The 20,307-nt window shown below is 37.0% G+C and overlaps 2 protein-coding genes across 5 annotated transcripts in view; both read right to left on the bottom strand.

Moving 5' to 3' along the window:
• The window catches only part of DYNC1H1 (dynein cytoplasmic 1 heavy chain 1), a 46,137-nt gene extending 45,602 nt beyond the window's left edge, over positions 1-535 (bottom strand). For both annotated transcript variants that reach the window (XM_075103937.1, XM_075103938.1), the window contains exon 1: positions 173-535. In XM_075103937.1, coding sequence (XP_074960038.1) covers positions 173-443 — 271 coding nt within the window. In that variant the 5' untranslated portion in view covers positions 444-535. The remainder of the gene's footprint in view (positions 1-172) is intronic.
• Positions 536-4,495: 3,960 nt separating this feature from the next.
• The window catches only part of PPP2R5C (protein phosphatase 2 regulatory subunit B'gamma), an 89,739-nt gene continuing 73,927 nt past the window's right edge, over positions 4,496-20,307 (bottom strand). For all 3 annotated transcript variants that reach the window (XM_075103936.1, XM_075103935.1, XM_075103934.1), the window contains 6 exons: positions 17,540-17,710; positions 16,859-16,986; positions 15,194-15,295; positions 13,007-13,079; positions 10,537-10,653; positions 4,496-7,428 (listed from right to left, as the gene is read on the bottom strand). In XM_075103936.1, coding sequence (XP_074960037.1) covers positions 7,297-7,428; positions 10,537-10,653; positions 13,007-13,079; positions 15,194-15,295; positions 16,859-16,986; positions 17,540-17,710 — 723 coding nt within the window. In that variant the 3' untranslated portion in view covers positions 4,496-7,296. The remainder of the gene's footprint in view (positions 7,429-10,536; positions 10,654-13,006; positions 13,080-15,193; positions 15,296-16,858; positions 16,987-17,539; positions 17,711-20,307) is intronic.

The following is a 20,307-nucleotide window of genomic DNA, read 5'->3' as shown; positions in this document are numbered from 1 at the left end:
TGGCCTAACCCGCAGTGCGGCGGGCCGCTGCCAGGGCCGGGCGTGAGGCGGGGAGTCCCGCGGCGGCGGCGCGGCGCCCCTCCCACCCCGCGGCAGGGCGGCGGCTCCAGGCAGGCGGCGGACACCGCCGCCATTTTGAGAGCGCGGCGGCCGCCCGGCTCTCCCGCCTCACCTTTGAGGGTGGAGCGCTCCACCAGCACCGTGTGGACCTGCGGGTCGGAGAGGAACTTGCGCATATGCTCCACGGCGCCCTTCTCCTCCAGCGCCGCCTCCAGCACCGCCGGGGCTTCGCCGCCGTCCTCCAGCAGCAGCGGCACCAGTTTACGCAGATGCTTCTGCAGCACCGACACGTCGGCCACATTCTGCACTGCCGAGCCCGACACCTCCATGCCGCCTTCCTCGCCGCCGGGGCCGCCGCCCCCACCGCCGCCGGAGTCGGACATGCCGAGGCAGGGAAACCGGCAGGCGCGCCGCCGCCGCCCCCGGACTGTCCCACCCGCTCCGCCGCCGCCGGGGAGGCTGGGAAAGGCAGCCCGCCACGCCTCCCGCCGCCGGGCCGGGGGGCGGCCCCCGCTGTCGGCGCGGCTCCGCCCGCCTCCCGCAGGGCCCGGCCGCGGCCCCGCAGCGCCGGGATGGAACAAGGGCGGTGCCTCCCCGGCGGCGCCGCCGCTCTGAGCCCCGTCCGGGCAGCGGCCGCCTCCCCGCCTCACCCCACCGTATTTAACGGGTGTTTTATCCGAGCAGCCTCTTCTAGAGGGAGGGGCGGTCGCTGAGCTGCCGGGGAACGGCGAAGCCCCGCCCTCAGCTCCCCCGCAGCGCAGCCCGGGTGAGGTGGGGGTCTGCGACGGCCGCCCCCTTACCTGGAACATAAAGCAGCGCCGAGGCTCGTTTGTCCGAAACAAAAAAAAATGTTTATTTCACGTGAAAAATAAACCCCGAAGCCGTGAGAAGAGGTGGTGCGAATAGCATTCTTCCAAAAAGATAGTAGCAGGCCAGCTTGTCACCACCCGGGGCAGGTCAGACACGGCTTCTCCGCAGTGAAGAGCAACTCCCCGCCCTTTACTTTGGGTGCTTTATATACCAGCTCACCCCGCTAGCCGTGCAGTTCACGGTTTAATGAATCCAGCACTCGAACCGTTAATACCAGTTTTTTGTGAGACTACGTCCTATGCTTTTGGGAAACAAAGAACACAGCAGGGACGGAAAGTACAGCAGTGAGAATGGGACATTTCCTTTAGAATCTAATTTTTAAAAATGGTTAAAGTTCTTTTACAGCTGCCACCTACATGCCTGCCATAGCCCGGTGTGTAAGTTTGATTGGTCTAAGGTATTAGAAGAGTTTAGCTCACCGCCACCAGGATGCACAAGCCTGTTCCTCCTTGGCCGAACTAGTCCCCCTCCCTCGCCTGGTCCTGGCTGGTATTTGAATGTGCCTAGGAGAGGGGAGATGGCAGTGAAGTTTCAAAGCAACTCCAGACTCCCAAAAAGTACACTGGGGCCACGAGGTGACCCACAGGCTGAATGTTCATGTGGAGGTGAAGAAGGGGATGTCCCCCCCCAAAGAAAAACAAGCAAACAAATAATACAAAACTGCTTCTGAACCCCCCCACATTTCCTCAGGTGGATACACAGGCAAATGCACAGAGACCCTCAGGCCCAGGATCTGTTCAGATGTATTGCACAAGAAATAAGGAAGCTGAGGTAAGGTACCCTGCCTGAAAAGGAAGCCCTGACCTGTAAGCTACTACCTAAATGTAACTCAGCATTAAAGCATGTATGTCCAGCCAGGACACTAGTAATCCAGAAAGCCCAGCCACATACCCCAGCTCTTCCATTTCTACCAGGGGAAAAAAGCATGCCTATGCTGAAGTAGGCTCCTAAGGGGTTTAGGAGTGCAGATTAACTTTGGAAAAACACTAATTTCTTGAGTAGTAGAAACCTCCAACCTTCTTGTCTGGAAGGAAAATGATGTGTTCAGCAACCAAGTTTCAACCACAAGCACCAGAACTGATAGAGGTGATGCACTGAAAAACCTATAAAAATAATTTTCATTCCTCCTCCCCCCCCATTAGAAATGTAGATGTTATTTTTTATGAAGAAAAATAGTGGTAAATACTCTGAATACTCTATTTATAGAATATTGTTACTGACATGGTGTTTAATACAACACCTATTTCCATCTTCCAAAGTCTAGGTTGCTCACACCCTATCGTTCTTCTACGTGCAGGTGGTTTTAGGATTACATTTAATATAGAAAGAGAGCTATCTTTGCTAGGCTGTCTGAATTCCACCAAGGCTACCCCGTATCTGGTCCTGCCTGACTGCTTTCCAATGGGGAGAGCATTATCTACTTCTTACGCCCACATAGTGTCAGTTCAGGTCAAGCATCCAACACACAGAGGTTAGATTAACATCCTGGTCTTCAGGATGTTCATTAAAGGGTGTTTATATACTCTTTAGCAATGTAGATATGTCTCGAGTGTAACTTGGCATATTTTAGATTAGCTCAAGCTACCTAGCATGCTCATTCTTCATATGCTGCACCAAAACGTCACAAAATTTTTGCAGCTTACAAAACAAGATACAATATTTCATTGCTGTAAAACTGCTGCAAAGAAAAAGTAAGAATAGGGGAAGTAAACTAGGGAATTAAAGAGAAGAAAGCAGGACAGATAGGAGATAAAAATTCAAGTAATTATTTATATACATTGCTGCTGAACTGCAGAGATAGCAGGGTCAAAGACCCTTGACAAGTGTCATCTCACTGTAGGTTTTAAAAACAAATACTCCATGTGTGAAAAGACTTTATGGTATAAAGAACAAGTCTAGGATCATGATACTGAAATGCTAGGCTACTTGAAACTAAAAGCCAGTAAGACACTTTGTATTCCTTTAATCACTTCAGTTGTATCTACTGTACCAAAGGGGGCAGGAGGAAGATGTTGTAAATGAAGTTAAAGGAAATCAAACCAAAGACTTATCTTGTCTTTGCTAGCTTTTTGCGCAAGTTCTCATGTTCAGTTAAAGCCTATGAAAAGAAAAGGCTTTAGGCTTGCTCAGTCAGGGTGAAAAAACAGTTTGCCTTGGTGTACCTCTGTTAATTCTGAATGTCCTTTTCTTGGATGCACAAAGGACCTAGACCTTCTCAGACATATACGAGAAGCCACTGAAATCAGCCATCCAAAAGGCAGGATTGCCAATATGACAAATTTTCCCTATAATTTAACTAAAAATAAGTATTTCAGAGAATGAGAACTAGGACTTACCAGGAACAAATCCTCTGTCTTGACAAATGCCATACAACATATGTACAAGAAAACCTTTTGCACAAGTTGTAAGAGAAACAACTTTAGCACAAAACAAAAACAAAACCAAAAAACCAAGAAAAAGAGGTCTTTTTCCTATTTTTAATAATAATCTCCACAATCACTATGCACAGTTAAGGACTAGACTCAAGGAGCAGAAATGCCCCACCTAGGTGGATGGTCCATAATGGGACCCAGAACAATACTCTGGATAACCTGGAATTGTAGCTATCTCCTCTAAGTACCATTTCTAAGGTACTAAAATAGTTTCCCTAAAGCAAACCTCCAAACATACTTGTGCTGCACTAGCACCTCCCTTTCCAAACCAAGCAAGCGATGCCAAAAAAGGTTGTTGCTTGAAGTCCTGGAGCTTCATTCCCATAGAGAGAAAGGATTAAAGTTCAGTTCCTGAACATGCTTGCAATTCAATAGAATATTTGTATAGAAAAAAAATGTCATTACCACCACTACTTTAAAACATTATATTTTGAGAGTTATTTGACACTAATTTTGTAAACCGGACAACTAAATCCTCAGCTGTTTCTATATCTAGTTTTTGATTAATGATTAATCTTGGGGGTGAATGCAGTGAGTTTACTTCTGAGCTTATGCAGAAAACTCTTTCAGTCCACAAAGGCTTCATTTGTAACTCCAGTCTGTTACATCTATAACTCAAGTCAGTGGTCAGATATTGATCCCAGGCTTACACTCTCCCCCCACCCCAACCCCACCACTTATTCAAAGTCAGCTTTATATGAGTAATTTCCTTAGTTCTTTTGAAGACTTCTGTAGATTCCAGAGGGAGACAATTCCTACTGCAAACTTAAGTTTTTTCCTATGTCCTTCCTACCCGACCACCTATCACATACCACACACTACAGTCCCTAATTTTTTGGCTACTTTGCTTGAGGCCTGTCAGGTTTTACAGGGGAAAACACCATGGTGTGAAAGATAAATCCCCAGTCTACAAATATGTGAAAGATGTATCAAATGCCTTTCAGTACTGATAGTTTTCTAAGAGTTGTCAGCTTTTTCTACTGAATATCCTTTTTTTTTTTTTAACAAATGGCCTTTCCATAATTGTTTTTTGTGAATTTATGAAATTATTTTAATTCATACAGCTGATTCTGCAAACAATGATAATCTGAACACACCCCCAAACAACCTGTGCTAAATTTATGATGAGCAAGTAAAATTCACATGTTCTTTATTTGTCCATATAATACACCATTTTTTTTTTTTTAAAGTTTTAAAATCAGATAAAAGCATATTAAATGGCAGGTGTATGAAGTTCTTCAGAAACAATGCCAGAACAAAAAACTGAATTACAAAATGTTAAAAAATATGTAGGTACATTTGAACTTAACATTCCACTAACGCATAATGTTACAGATATTGTCTAATGAAAAATAATTGTGCCACTTACCTATTTTTGCTGTTTCTAGGAACTTTTTATTCTGTACATAGGACAATTCTGTACAAAATATGAAGTCTACATTTTTATTACTTATTACCATAAAACAAGGTACAATGTATGTACAATATTAAAATGAAGCCATACTAAAGCCACACTAAAAAGACACTTGTATATTACTTTTGACATTCCTGATGTACAGGTGTAATTTTGGAAAACGGGGGAAGGTGTCAGACACAGAACTTTATGAAGAACGACAGTCACCAAAATTCTACTCCAAATTTTCTTTTTATATTGGACATTAGTTTTAGAATGGTTTAGTACAGGATTATAAGAATTATATAAATATTGATAATAAACATGCTAAACCATTAGTGGTGACAGATTTTGGAATATTGCCTAAGCAAACATTCAGTGGCCCAAAACTTCAAATATTAATTTACAGTGAAGTGTAAGCCTTTAAAAATACCATTATATTTCCCCTTTTGGTGAGTGTTTATCTTCAATAAAGAACAGAAATAAAATCTAGACAGTGAAAGATGTTCTTATACGTTGAGCGTCACACAATCAAACATTGATATACAGGTTGGTTTGTTTTTTTTTTTTCCCCTTGGGTAACATAAGAATAATTCCTTTCAGCAACCTCTTGCACAAACATCCTGAACACCCAAAATTAAAGGTAACTGATATAATCTACCAGCTAAAGATGGAAGTTCAAACAATGGTATATCAAAATACATAGACATTGCTTTACACAATTAAAAAAGCACCCTTTTTCCCTCAAAAGGAGAAGGCATCTTTAAACTGTTTTAATATAGTTTATCCTAATGGTAAAGCATATTCTTTTTCAAGTTTTACAGGAAATGGTTTCAGACACAGTGGACATTCCACTTAAAGGTTGGGTTGGTCTTAAATTTTGTTGTTGTAAGCGAATATTTACCACCCACAATTTTCTTCCAATAGACAACGTAACAAATATTGGAAACTGAATGTTAAATGCAACCAACAAACTGCAGGCACTACATCTGCACAAGGTTACTATGAACGTCTGTTTTGCGCAATTTCTTTTTTTTTTAATGGATGCAGGAGACATTACACTTCCTTAAAAAGTAAAACAAAACTATTTTTAAAGAAGCCACTTTTTTATCTCTTTATGCATCAAGACATTAAACATTAAGTTATATCATGTTACTGCCAGAGACAAAAGAAACTAATCACCCATTTAGAATAGCAGAACACATTTCAAACAGCTTGTAAGCAGGATAAGTAAGTCAAAATACTGGCCACCCTGAGAGAAATCAAATATTGAAGACAAAGCACTATATTTTTAGAGAGATTTTCCTCCCGTGCTTTTCCATCTACAACAAAAAGCTCATTACATGCAAGTAATCTTGTGGAATATATAGCAGCATTTGAAGATCATCAGCAACTCAGATGCATTTTCAGTTCACTTGTGAGGTGTATTTGCAGCACATGTGCTCTTTACAACAACAACAAAAAATATTTTCACGGTAAAGTTATGGTCACTATCTCCTCAGCTCTTAGACTCATTTAAAAAGAAGCAGAATGGAATTCAAGGGTCTGTTCCTTTTCTTATTTCAATAAGCTTGTGATGTTTTGTTTCCTGAAACGTTATGTTCATTTTTCAGATAAAAAATGATGCAACTGAAATCACGCATAGTATCTGCCACAGAATATTGAACTCCTAGAGCCCAAGAAAAATGCTGAGTATTAAAAGCTCAGATAAGGGAGAAAACAGGAAAAGAATATTTTATCGACTTGAAAAAACTTAAAATGAAATTTTATATTCAGTCTATTCCCAGTCATAGTAAAAATTTTCATTTTAGGAAAAATTATCCTACCAGTTCATATCTGGAATACTGATGCCATATTATACACTAAAGACTGGAAAATATGGCTTTAAATATACATAAAGTATTAGGACATGGTGTATATATATCTTTATCCTAAGTAAAGGAGAAAAAAAATTTACAGAATTCTTAGAAAGGAATGATGATTGAGGATTGTCATGGAAGTTACCAGTTTGTAAGCCATGTTTTAAAATACGAAATAACAACTGTGTATTTTCAAAACTGCTGGTATATTACAAGACAGCAATAATGTGGAAACAACTGTAAAGTTGAGAAATCCTAGAAAAAGTTTAATACTTAAATTTGTAATAATTTTACTTTTGAAAACACACATTTATCATTAGTACCAAGTATTGGTCATTCACTTCTTTAGATGGAAAAAATTTACAGAATGCTCTTCTCAAATATGACTATAAAAACTGCATGTTATCAGCTAGCTGGTACTATGGTAACACCTCTGGGAAATTGTGTCCACTTGATTATAGTAAACCCAATATTCTGCACATGGAATTGGGTAATTTACCATTGTTTGAACTACTAATCTTGAGCTGCATACTCTATTACGTTATTGCCTACAGAACTGGGTTGAAGAAAGCTTTGACTTTGTGTGTAACTGATTGGTATGGCACAAAAAAGTTAAGTTCTACTGTAGAACTGAGTCCAGAAAAAACCCTCTTCCTCCAAAATAATATTTCACTGTAATAGTTTAATGCCCATCATGTGATATTAATTCATCAGCTCTGCAATGTGATTCCAAGGCTTTCATGGTATAGATATCCTGAGGCAGTTCTGACTTGCGTCGCACAAGAGGACGATCTTTTTTCTGATCTTTTTGTGCCTGAAATAAAAATAGAACAAAGTTGGCCAAAAATATTAATTACTAACAAGTACCTAAAAATATTTCTTGCACATCAGTATGTTCACTTGTGAGAAAAAAAAAACAAAACTACATATGGCAAAAAGTTTATACTTTTTGTTTTCACCACATGAGGTACCCAGTTTCAAGTCTGAAGCTCAAGTCAAGAGAACTTTTGGTAAGAGGAAAAATTAGAAACAACCAACAAATTCTAAGCTATTAGCAACCACAACATTACTACCATTTTAACTTGATAACATTTTAAAAAATAAAATTAACATCTGTCTTCTCACTTAATTTTCATTTTGTATGTCTCTACCTGCAAGACTAAGTTTTTTTTCATGCTTCTAATTACTTGCACTATTCACATATCTTCAAAATTAAGGTTCTGCTGTATTATTTTAGCCCAGACAGTATCCCTATTAGAGTATCTTGAAACTATATAATGGTGTCTTTATACAGTCCTCATGTCCATCTCATATACCCTAATTTGCCTGTTAGATCAATGACGTTTATTCATGTTCTTCTATAAAAAATGTCCTTATAAAAACCAATTGGCCTTTACTTAGCCACTGATTTACCAGCATGTTCAAAAAGTTAGTAAGTCATGGTGGTTAAGTTTTATTTGTAGCAGAGTATTCATTCAAAATGCTGACGTGGTCTGGGTACAGAAAAAAAAAAAAATATCCTGGTCTACTTTCCTCAGTCATTCCATCAGCTCTTTAGTAGGGACATTCTGCTACACTGCTAACCTCTGCCATAAACCTGACTTTTGCCGAAACTATATAGATCTTTACATAGTTTCTCACTTCTGAAGGTTCATTAAAAAAAAAAAATAAAGCTGTCCTTTTGACTTGCTTTTTTAAAAAATTGATAACTCTAATACCACTGTCTTTCCAGTGTCCTCTCAAAGACTGAATGCTACCTAGCTTTCTTTCTGCAATACCCTAATCCTTAATCAATCCTTTTCCTGCCTGGTGACCCAGACTTATCAACCTCTTGCAAGCTTTATACTTCTTAGAGATTTCTGTAAGTTTTTCTAATAATAATTCCTGTTTCAAACTGTTCTATTAGCTCTGCTAATCTTTGAAAAACAGGCTTATAACCTTCTAATAATCTCATTTACTTCTTGCACACTTTCTAAGCAAGGAAAAGCAGGAAAGCATGCACTTGGAGAGATGGCTAAAGAATGCTTAAAACAGTTCCAACCCAAGTTTCAGAATTTTATTTGGTTTACAATTTGTTTCTTTTCCATTAGTGTCATTTTTTAAATCCCCACCACTTCTAACAACTGGGGTGGGGGCAGAAATCAAGGTCACCCATAGGAATGCAATGCACTCATTTTCCAGCTGGAACACTATCAAGGAAGCTGGTATATAGTCCTAACATGATAGCTCTTGAAGTTTTATTCTTTATAGAAAAGAAGGTAAGACCTAGGCAGAGTCCTTGGTTTTAGTTTGGGCTGCCATCACTGTTTGTGCATTTTAGATGTTGTATAATACTGGCCGAAACCCCCAAACACTTCTGGCAGCTGGGACTGGAGACTTTGTTCTTAACTACTTGTCCCAACTACTAGTATATAGTCATACTTTGGCTGCTTTCCTTCTAAAACTATTGTTAGAGTACTCAGAGTTAGGAGGTATGAGTTTTAATTCCCTCTGGCCAGGATGGAAAGTGATCGAAGTCTCGTAAATCTTAAGAATATGGTTATGCGCTAGGAAATAGCACAGCAAAAGATGGGCACTACCATCAACACCATTCTAAGATTATGCAGTACTCTTTTTTTCAATAATCTTAGATGTACCTTTCTCCACCATAACTAGTTTTAGGCTCTGGAGCTAGTGAAAGGAGGCCCCTTTCCCCATCATGTGGGCCTGGCTAAACTATCCAAGGTCTGAAGAAAGGCAGAGGTTTAGAAACTTTAGTAAGCCCAGTGCTCCTCACTGATTAGCTCTAACCAGCATTCCCATCTGGAGGAGTTCTACCCTCATTCATTGCCCTGGACAGGCATGTAATTCAGCCATCAAGATTTACTTGGAATGCATAGGGCTCCACTCCAGAGATAAGTTTTTTGAAAACAGCAATCACTGAGCATGTCTTGGAGGCATTCCAGCATCTCTTTTGATTTCAACCTTCATCCAAAATGCCATAGTACAAATAAATAAAATATAATCTTGCAGGATAATGACACTGGAATTTTAAGAAAGTAATGTAGGAGGTTAGGTTGACCATATGCTTATTTCTTGTTTGATAAACTGGTTGAAATTAACAGACTTTATCTCTGATCTCAACCAGTTTCTCAGCTCCAGATCATCTCTCTAGTCTTACACTTTGCTGGATTTAGAGATACTCATATTACTGATATTCCTACCAGACATCTCAGTGATACTGCAATACTCCCTGGCACCTCTCAATTTTCCATCAGCTCCAAGTTTAAATGTCAGGATTCTGGTTCCACTTAACTGAGGTTATATTAAAAATACCTGAAGATCACTAAGCACTAGCTAAAGACGAAAAGACTAGGATGACCTTGAGAGCCCTTGCCCTGCAGTAGGTAATGGAACATGACAGATGGTGGACCGAGGAAGACGACCCATGAGTGGGCAACACAAATGCACACTTTACACATTTTTTTCAAAACATAGCAGCTTTAGCCACCAAGAAGGCTCTGAATAACACACAAAAACATCATCACTAGAACCTGACTATATTTTATACAAGTTTTCCTTGTGAAAAACTAAAAGTGCTATATAGAGAAGAGAACATGATGTGGTAGACTTTAGCCATATTTTAAACTATCCTTAAAACAATCATTTTTCCCATCATAACACAAATAGCTATTTCTAAGTGAAAAGAAAATGAAGGTTTCTGTAGAAGAAATGTCAAAAGAGACCATGCAACAGATTCACAGGAATTAGAAATAAAATACTGTATTCCTGGCTGTATTAAAAGTAGCAGCTCTAATTAAATTTATTACTCTAGGATAAATGATTGCAGGGCTGAAAATACAACCCAAGCTTATGCCTAGGATTAACGGTCACTTTAAAAAAAGTTAATAATTTAGAATACTTTATTTTCACATGGCTTTACCTGACAAGCCTCTTCTTTCACTGTCTTTTTCAGCATCTGCAAATCTTCAATTAAAGGCCCATCTGTTTCCATTGCAACAGGACTGTTCAGCAAACTCGTGTCACTATATGTTGGGTACTAATAAAATGCAAAGTGTTAAAATAATCATTCTTAGTAGTAATACCTAAATACTAAGAGTGTATTAGAGCATTTGAATGCTATGATTAGTTATTTGAGATTAGCTTCAATATCTTATGCTTCCAGGCACCACATTAATAAATTTTGAAGTGGAACTTCAATACTTTCACTTGGCAGAAGTGTCCTGTTGAAAAATACCATCAGAATACAAAAAATATGCTTTGATTATCTGAGACTGAATTTTACAATATTCAGTTTTTGCCAGTGCTGAACGTCTACTTTGGCAATCCTTTATCCAAAACTTTATTAATACGTTGCCTAGTGATTTGTGAACAGTGTAGCAATCCAAACACAATGGTTTTACTTTCTGGTGCAATTTTGTGTTGGAAGAGATAATACACTATATTAGAAGGCCAAATATGGTTAATTTATACTTAAAATAATTTCAAAACGAAGTATTAAACTGTTCTGTCTTGAGAAAGTAAACAGCCATAAAAGCATTTTGGGAATTAAAAAACGTCTTGTAGAAACACTTGTATCTAAAGCTTACTGTACAGCAATTGCAATATTTTAAATTCTATTTTAATTCAGATGAGGTGGTCTTGAAATCAAAACTAATTTACAAACACACACACTTCATCCATTTTTCCTCATAAATATTTTAGTATCGGAGTGTACTGATAGCATAATGCAGATGAGACAAAAGCGAAAAAACCTGACAGCAAGGATTTAACAAATATAATTATCATGAGCTAAAATCTCAAAATGCATTCTTGTGTCTTGCAGAGTCAGGAATAGCTCTGAACAACAAGAACTGTCAGTAATTAGACAAATTAAAAAGTTAATAGAAATTCCAGGAAAAAAAACCCCAACAACTTAAAAATCCATTATATAGAGTGCCTAAAGCATTTATACCCTTACGTCAATTCAGTCGAGCACTCAGTGTTCAAATTAATAATTTTTATTTTAAATTGCTTCCAATTATTAGCTCTCTCCAAGCATACTATGCAGAACATACTGTATACAGCTTGTGTTAACCAGTTTCAGAAAAGGTACAGTTACAAAAATTACTTGGGAAGAAAAGGAAATTTACACTGTAGAACTCTAAATTTTACTATACAAGTCAATCCCCTTATTTAGCCAGACATGCAACAGTTCATCATTTGTGATAGCAAATGACCACATACATTAAATACTTTTCAAGCAAGGCTTTTGTATGGCTTATCTGATTAGAGAAATGTTTTGTCACTGAAAGACAATTGCTGCTTTCATATGAATGGCTCTTTTTTTATTAACTTAACTGATCTGTTGTCAACTGACGTTTTAACAAATTTTATTTGAGCAGTTTAGTAATTGTTCCCTGAGAAATGCCACAAGAGAGAAAAAACCATTTATGAAATTCCTTCTTCTTAAAAAGGACGACCCCACAGCTTGTTTTAAAACAGCACTGAGATCATGAAACATCCCACTTCTGTTTACAGAGTACCGTTACTTCATCTTCCACCACTTTAAACTCAGCTAGATGATGTTGCAAAGACAGAGTACAGTAAGTTTCTTGCTGCAGTACAGTAAAATTCTGGCTGCAAAGTAACTGAAATGTTTGGGGGTTTTTGGGTTTTTTTTGGGCGTGGGTTTTTCCCCCCCCCCCCATAGCAGCCATCAGCATGATTGAGATAAAGGAAAACTGGCACCATTCTCCAAGCAAATTAAGTGGGGGGGGGGGAAGACAACCGCAAGCCAAACCATCCCCTTCTCCTGTAATTTCAAAAATATAATAAATAGTCTAAAGCCCCTTTGTTTCTTTATCAAAACTTCAGTTACATCAAGTAATGCCTGACAGGATCTTTTCCTTTTAGTAAGAACCTGAGGCGCAGGTTCACCAGAAGACCAGCCCAATGCAAGAATGAGAACAAATGCAGCAGACAAGAACATAAAATATTACTTTAATCCATTTGACACAGAGGAAGACTGACCAGTCATAACTCACAATTTGCAGAAAGATCTCTTTTGTAATATATTGTTTGCAAAACAGCTTTTCAAGAGAAACCAATTATGGCATCTCTGTATTTTCCATAATTTTGCACAGTAACTTTTCAAACCGCAATACAGTATATCTCCTATTATAAGAAAAGGAAAAAATACTTCATACCATACTTTTCAGAAACCTTTTAAAAAAAATAATTACTTGCACAAGAGAAAGGTTACAAATTTTAAAAGTACTTTTATTGTGTATCTTTCATAATACAGTGAGTGAAATTGCTTTATTTCCATGATCAGTCAGACCTGTTAGCCCCACTGATATTTAACAAAACTAAAATATTTAAACATGAACGTGTTAATCTTTTCTAAATACCTGGGGATTTGATTTGGCTAGATTTTCTATTTTAACCCATGCTTCTTCTCGTTCCTTCAATTTTAGCTTCTCTCTAAAAAAAAATTAAAGCAAAAATGGCAAAAGAAGCTTGGTGAATCTTGCATTACAGCTTGTATACTTTCTTAAACCTGATGAAATTCATTAGAAGACTTCAACAGAATAAATTAGGTTAGCTACCCCTGTTTCATCCCACTGCCCAAAATATCACTTACTGTTGATAGGACAATTTGCATCATATCAATACCCCATGAGTGCAAAGCAACATTACCAGGGAAAACCCTTATGTTTTCTCATGAAAGCAACAAGCTGGCTGATACCAGTCTATCTTTAATAACTGTACATTGTTAAGAGTTAAAACTAAAACAGAAAAAAGTCTTGAACTTTATTGAAAGTGTGCTTTTGTTTTAGCTTTATAATATTTTAATTCTATCTTGAAACATAAACTAATATTTGACCATAAAAAAGCGCAGATGTTCTTACTGTCAGCTCAAAGGCTTCAGGAAATAGTTTAAATGAAAAGGCCCAGAGACATTTTGAATTGAACACTAGCAGTGAAGTACCCAACAAGACCACACTCATTCATGAGAGTCACAAGCCAAGAGGGATGACATGAGAATTATATTTTTTAAAAAAATTAAAGTAGGAAAGGTTTGTTCCCTTATACCTAATGTAACTCAAAATAGTAATATCTAGGGATTTTTTTCTTTCTTTCTTACAGATAAAGAATTTATTGCAGAGACTAGAATGAACACCCATTTTTGCAAGGTGGTAGAGTTTAAATGGGCTTTAAGCTTGAGTGCTAAAAATGCTCAGGCTTCAGTGCATAGAGTGGACGATCCAAATGTAAAAAAACAAAACCCGAAGACCAACCAACCAAAACCACCCCAACAAAGAAACCACCAAAAAAACCCCAGCAGTTATATTCAAGCACATACAAAATTTGCCTCCGACTCTCTTGTGTGGTGGGGGATTTTTCTGGGTGTTTGTTTTATTATATCACTCAGCACTCTGCCTTAATTCACACTGAAAATACCACCCCCCAAAAAAAAATCCCAGAAAACAGAGAAGGAAAGACTGCATTCCCATTTAAAAGGGATTCTATTTATTTGCTATGAGGGGAGAGAAACTCACACAGGCTTTTTTTTAAAAAGCAAATATTCACATTTTGTTATCTGTAAACACACACATATGTCTTAAAAGTCTGTTGTACTACAAGCTCATTTCTACTTAAATTCTAATAAGGAACTTCAAAAATTGGACAAATCAATCTACGTTAACGATTTTTACTATTTCCAGTATATTGGTTTAAAATAGGTGTGAAATTTGAACCACTAGTTGAAGGAATCCCTGTTCGCTTTGAAACTAAGAATAAAATTCAAATCCAGGGATTTTCAGTACCTACTTTCTAACTATGCTCCGTAGGCCCTAAAATAAGAGCCAAACCATTGGTACTTTTGACTACTTGATCTCACTTTAGTAGGCTTTATAATATACTGAATATTCGAAGAATTACATCTGTTTAACAAAACTGGAAAAAGGAACATAAGTGACCTTATGGTCATAAAGTTATATGCATTTTTTGGGCATAAACTAGAAAAATTCTAGCTTCCAAATCCCTGCTCTGTTCACAGGCCTATGCAAGAATATACCAAACTCAGCAGGATTCTTCTGGCAAATCACGTATAAACACCCTGTACTATAGCAGAACAACAGCTTCATTTTGGGTAATTTTTAGAACAACATGCACATGTGCTCACACACAATACAATGCTGAAAAATACGGCAAAAATGTTTTGGGAAGAATTGAGTGACAACATGAAAGAAAATAACACTGGGTAAATAAAGCATGTTAACTAAACACAGGATGTAAACTAAACTTTTTAACAGATCTTTTATGATGGGCTCCACAATTAGCAGTGTCCCTCAAAAAATAAAAATTTTTTAGGAAGATGGCCTAGCAGTATTAGGCCAAAGACTACATGAAACAGCCTATTCTTAAGAGTATTTTACAGTTCACCTATAACAAGTTTTACCAAGTCAATTTTAAGACTGTTGTACTGTAATCAAATGGGCACAACTTCCCACTAAAGACACAGTAGTTTCAGAGCTAAAGCACTCTGAACAAATTATTCAAGAACAGACAGACACACTGACATGAAAACTTACTTCAGTTTTTCTGCTTTAAATTGCTGTGTGCAGTCATCGAACAGTTTTTGGTTCATCTCCATGAAGAGTTTCAGAGCATTGTATATCAAGCCATGTATTGTCCTATAAGTAAAACTTCTGGTTGAAACTCAGAGTACTTTTAAACTTTGAAATCTATTTTTTCTGGTCAACAGTAGCCAATAGCCTACATAACTGGAAAATTACATCATTTCAGAATAAGTGGCAACAAAACTAGTTAGTGGAAGTTTCAGTTTACCCTCAAAAGGGCTAATACAAGTACTAAAATTACCAACTTTGAATGCAATTTTCTTACTCTATAGTACTACTCATCGCTTAAACTTTTGATGTTTGAACTTCATTTTAAATACTACATGTATCAATACAGGGCTAGTTTTGAAATCTAGTAGCTGATATTAATCAAACTAGAGTTATTAGAGAAAATGCAAGATTACATTAAAGATCTTGATATAAGTAACTTACTGGCAACTGACGAATTCAAGAAAAAAAAAGTTAGTGATTAAAAGGAGCCTAGAAAAGACACCATCCATTTTGAAAACTGCCACACAGCAAGAGCACTCACTTCAATACGATTATGCCAGGACCCTTTAGAGAAGCGTAAGAAAAGTGAAGTGGAAAACCTCAGAAAAATTAAACAAAAATAATCTGCTTTATGAAGCACTTTTACAAAGTAATTTATAGTTCCAGTCTGTAATCTATTGCTGATCATTAAATCCAAAAAAGCAATCAGTTAAATGGTTACTTTGCATCAAACGTGACTTACAAGTAAGAGTGCAGCTGTACTGGGTAGCATGACTTCTGCTCGGAATAAAATGAATGCATGGCCTTGAAAGCCAGAAAAAAAACCCAAAACTGACAGCAATCCACATTTACTATGTACAATTACATCACTAAATCAGAATTTTATTAATGAGTACATTATTTGTTGCTGCTTACATTCAGTGACAGTAGCCAATCACTTTAACATCCCTTTATCTTCCGTCTCTTTTCCTGTGTTTAGCGGCAGATTGATTACACATTCTTGGCCAACCAACCAGCAGTCCTCAATTCATGGCCAGCCCTAGACTGTGGTACTTTTACCATCCTAGCAGTTGCACAATAGCTCAAACAAAGAGGCACTTTACAATGGAACAGCTGCAGAAGGGAGCTGACCAGAACTGTTTTCATGTGTAAGTACTACGTTATTGTGGGGAGGGAAAATGTTAAAGTAGTCAATGGAGAAAGAAGAGAAAACAATAAAGGAGGGAAAAAAAGAAAGGAAAAAAATGACCTGATTGACAACATACTCCCCTAGAATGCAGAAGAAATGCAAATCAGCGAAAAGGTTAGAGATCAGAAATCGAAGTTATTTTTTAGAAGTATATGAACTACAGATTAATGCCAAATTTGCTTAATATTAATAAAAATAGATAATGGATTAGTTGATGAAAAAGAATTGATAGAAGGAAAAACTATCTTCCTCAATTCTTACTAATTTCTAAAAATTTTGACAACAGTAGTCTCCTCCTCATCCAACAACTTTAACGTCATAGAACAAACAGCTCAACACAGTGTTAAAAGTCACAACTCAAAAATCTGAACCACTTTTAAGCCTAAAACTAGAGATAAGTGAAGCAGCAGAATTTTATTTGTACAAGTGTTTCTTACTTGTTCCAATGTGTCTTTGAATTCCGGTATAAAGATGGAAACATGATAGGTAAAATCTTCGCTGCGTTATCACTAATTAAACTCATAATATATTCATTATTCCAGTAGTATAATGCTCGCTCTGCAACCTAGGGCGACATGAAAAAAAGGAACACTTCTTCAGACAGTCCCTTAAAGAGCAAACAATTGAAACATTTGGCAAATATAGGGGAAGGGTAAGAAAAGTTGCAACTCAGATTTGGATTTTTCTAGTGCAAATGGGAGTCATGGAGCTGAGGGAAAGAGAGAGAAATTTTTCCATGACAGGGACATGATTCAAACTATAACCTACAAACTCTGAAATTCAAGCAAAGGAATTTTTTCTTGAAGACAGAGTATGTGTAGAATTCTATTATTACAAGCAGTGAAATGCAAACACTGTACTGAAAGGGTTCAGGCACTTCTGAAAACAGTGAACTTTTAAGCTTTTATGTTTAGCATAACACTGAAGTGAATCACCCAGAACAAATGCACATACCACACTCTTAAAAAAAATGTAATATTTGGATCCCTAAAATTTGACACAGAAGAGGGTTTTTTGCAACAAATAAAATTAATTACGGTGAATAATAGTAGGTAATACCATTAACAAGTATGCTTTACAAAAAGCCTCATATTATTGTATGTTCAGTAAGTACAGACCTGAAAGTGTGGACTGGACACACATTTGGCTAGCTGTCTGAAAAGAGGCTCCATAACTTTTACAAATTCAGATGGTTCAATAACATCTAAAATTTCTTCTAGTTCATTTAAAAACATGACTTCTTTTGGACTGTGAGTCTTTGGCCAGTATTTCAGCAGTGCCATTACAACCTGTAGAGACAAAGTGAACATAATCTTCATGATAATTTGACTTTACCCTGCACTAAATTATATCTCATTAAGAAGTCTGATATTTTAAACAGAACACAAAACTCAGTTTTCTTGTCCCATGTGACAGAAGTGATCAAATGTGGTTCAGTGTCATGGAAATAACTGTTAATAGGTCTAAAAACACTTTTTCAGAAAACTAATTCATATACTTAAGACACATTCGAAAATAATTATCAAAAGACTAGGAGAAAGTAACCTGACATCTAACTTAACATGATCATGAAATCGAAGTACAAATTTGCAACTATACTATGGGGAAAATCATTTGCCACTGAAGTGTTAGCAGCATTCAATCTCCAATTTCTTGGGGGCATACTCCAAACCAAGAAATTAAGTTCTGTCATTACATTTTAAGAAACAATTTACTACAAATACACAAACTGACAGGTGACGGTGACAGATAATCTAGGCATGTTGCTCTTAAATGTTGAGTTTATTTGACTATATTACTATAATCACAGTCTTAACTTTCTTCATGATTATTAAATTATTTACCCAGCTTGCTGAAGCAGTTTTTGCCTGGCAAACCATGAACACTCAAAAGATAGGTGGGAGAAGGGGGTGGGGAAGATGGGAGGAAGAAAGTGGGGACAAAACTAAGGGATCCATAAAAATGTCACACAAAGGAAGCCAACTGCCAGTTCCCTCGCAAGTCCTCAAAGATTTTACACATCTGTGGGAAATTCTGAAGTCTAACTGAAAAACAAACTCTCTCTTCTATTGAATATATAAATAGAAGAATTTAAGTCTGAAAAGTGATACCAGTTTAGCAGTTAAATAAATACAATGTCTCAATGTATTAGTGGTGTTATCAATTACATCATAATTTGTTCAAGAATCTTCAAAAATACACAAAGTTATATTGAAGGAATAATGACTCTTGTGCTTTTAGCAATTTCTGATTTATTGAAAATGTGAGTAGACACAAGTGGTTTTCTTATGAAGGCATGATGATTTTTCCCCCAAAGATGTTAGTTTTCAAACCAAAGTGTAAAGTTTTAAATTTTAAGTGGTGGGTTTTGTTTTTTTGTTTGGTTGTTTTTTTGTAACTATAAAAACTGTTTTCCATTTGCAGCAATTTGGTGCCAAACAATATTCAAATGGGAATACATTTTCCTTCAAAAGATATTTAATCCACATTAAATATTTTTAAAACTACTGACATAGCACTCAGTCTGAAATTTAGGTATTTTTGATGCAAAATTAATATGATCTTGAAAGTGTGAGTTTATAAATGCTTTTGTTTTGTGGTTAAACATTAAAAAGCCACATAAAGAACAAAAATATGACAGTGTCTGTCGAGTCCTAGACGTAGAACTGGACACCCCCTCACCCTCCCCAAACAGTACAGACTTCTTGAAAAACTCTTAAAATAAAGCTTGTATTTATCTTTTTATATAGTTTAAAAGTTGCAACAATCCATTAGCCTTTCTCTCATTTCGGAGAAAAGCAGTCTCTTTTTGTTTTCCCAAATAAAGGGCATTTTTATAGAAGTCCAGCTTTTTATATTTAAAAACTGTAAGCAATATTTAGTATCACTGACAAGATAACTCAGTGAGAAAGCAGTGCATCTTTCATGTATGTATTATTTCATCATTAAAGCAGACACTATATCCTCAATGAACCCTTGGGAAATTTATGCAGATCTTTTAAAATAAGGCACAAAAACGTCTCATATGACAATTATAAGGGGAAACAAAGAGTTTTATTTTGTAATGACCAGAATTTTTGAGAGGGAACATAGTACTTTGGTGATGCATGTGCTAAATTTTTAAAGGATGTTGTAATCACGTACTAATTTGGGATCAAAAAGGGCAACAGACTTGGATGTATTTTAGTTCAGATTTGTACTAAGAAATATGTAACATCCTAGCTGATGTCTGGAAGAAAGCTAATATTTCAGATGTCATAGAGCACGAATGACAGCATGTCTGAGCTTTGATATCTTAACAAATATTAAAAGCTCCAAGTGGAAGAGAGTTCTTGATCAGCAACACAATTTGTTTCAAGAATCCGAGTTTCCATTTGACAATGGAAATGATTGTAATATAATGCGCACTTTTGTTACTAGCAATCATTCTACAGATTGCTACTTAGATATAAGCGTACTAGTTCTTACCTACTTAATATTGGGTGTAATGGTGCAAAACACTATATATACACGCTATTGAGGACAATGAGAAGTATTCATCTATGCAATTATGTGCAGCCAGACCCAAGTCTGGTTATGTCTATGATCCAAACTTGGTAGACATGAACAGGATCTGACTCAAAAGCCTTGCATCAGTGGGTAGCTCCGTGTGCCAGAAATCTGTGTTCCATCATAACATCAGTCTCTCAACAGAGCACAGCTCAGGCAAGCTAATTTCTGATTAAACTGCTTCTGGATCAACCATCTCATATCCAGAACAAAATAAACAGAATAAACTCTGGCCTGTTTGTAAGAGGTTATGTTCTTAATGCTGTTTTAATTCATTTTGGACGTTCCAAACAACTGTTGGAAAAATGGAATTTGATAGATCAAAATGGTTAAATAT

Source organism: Phalacrocorax aristotelis, chromosome 9 (assembly GCF_949628215.1).
Source record: "Phalacrocorax aristotelis chromosome 9, bGulAri2.1, whole genome shotgun sequence".
Classification (NCBI taxonomy): domain Eukaryota; kingdom Metazoa; phylum Chordata; class Aves; order Suliformes; family Phalacrocoracidae; genus Phalacrocorax; species Phalacrocorax aristotelis.
This window is presented reverse-complemented; position numbering and strand designations above follow the sequence as displayed.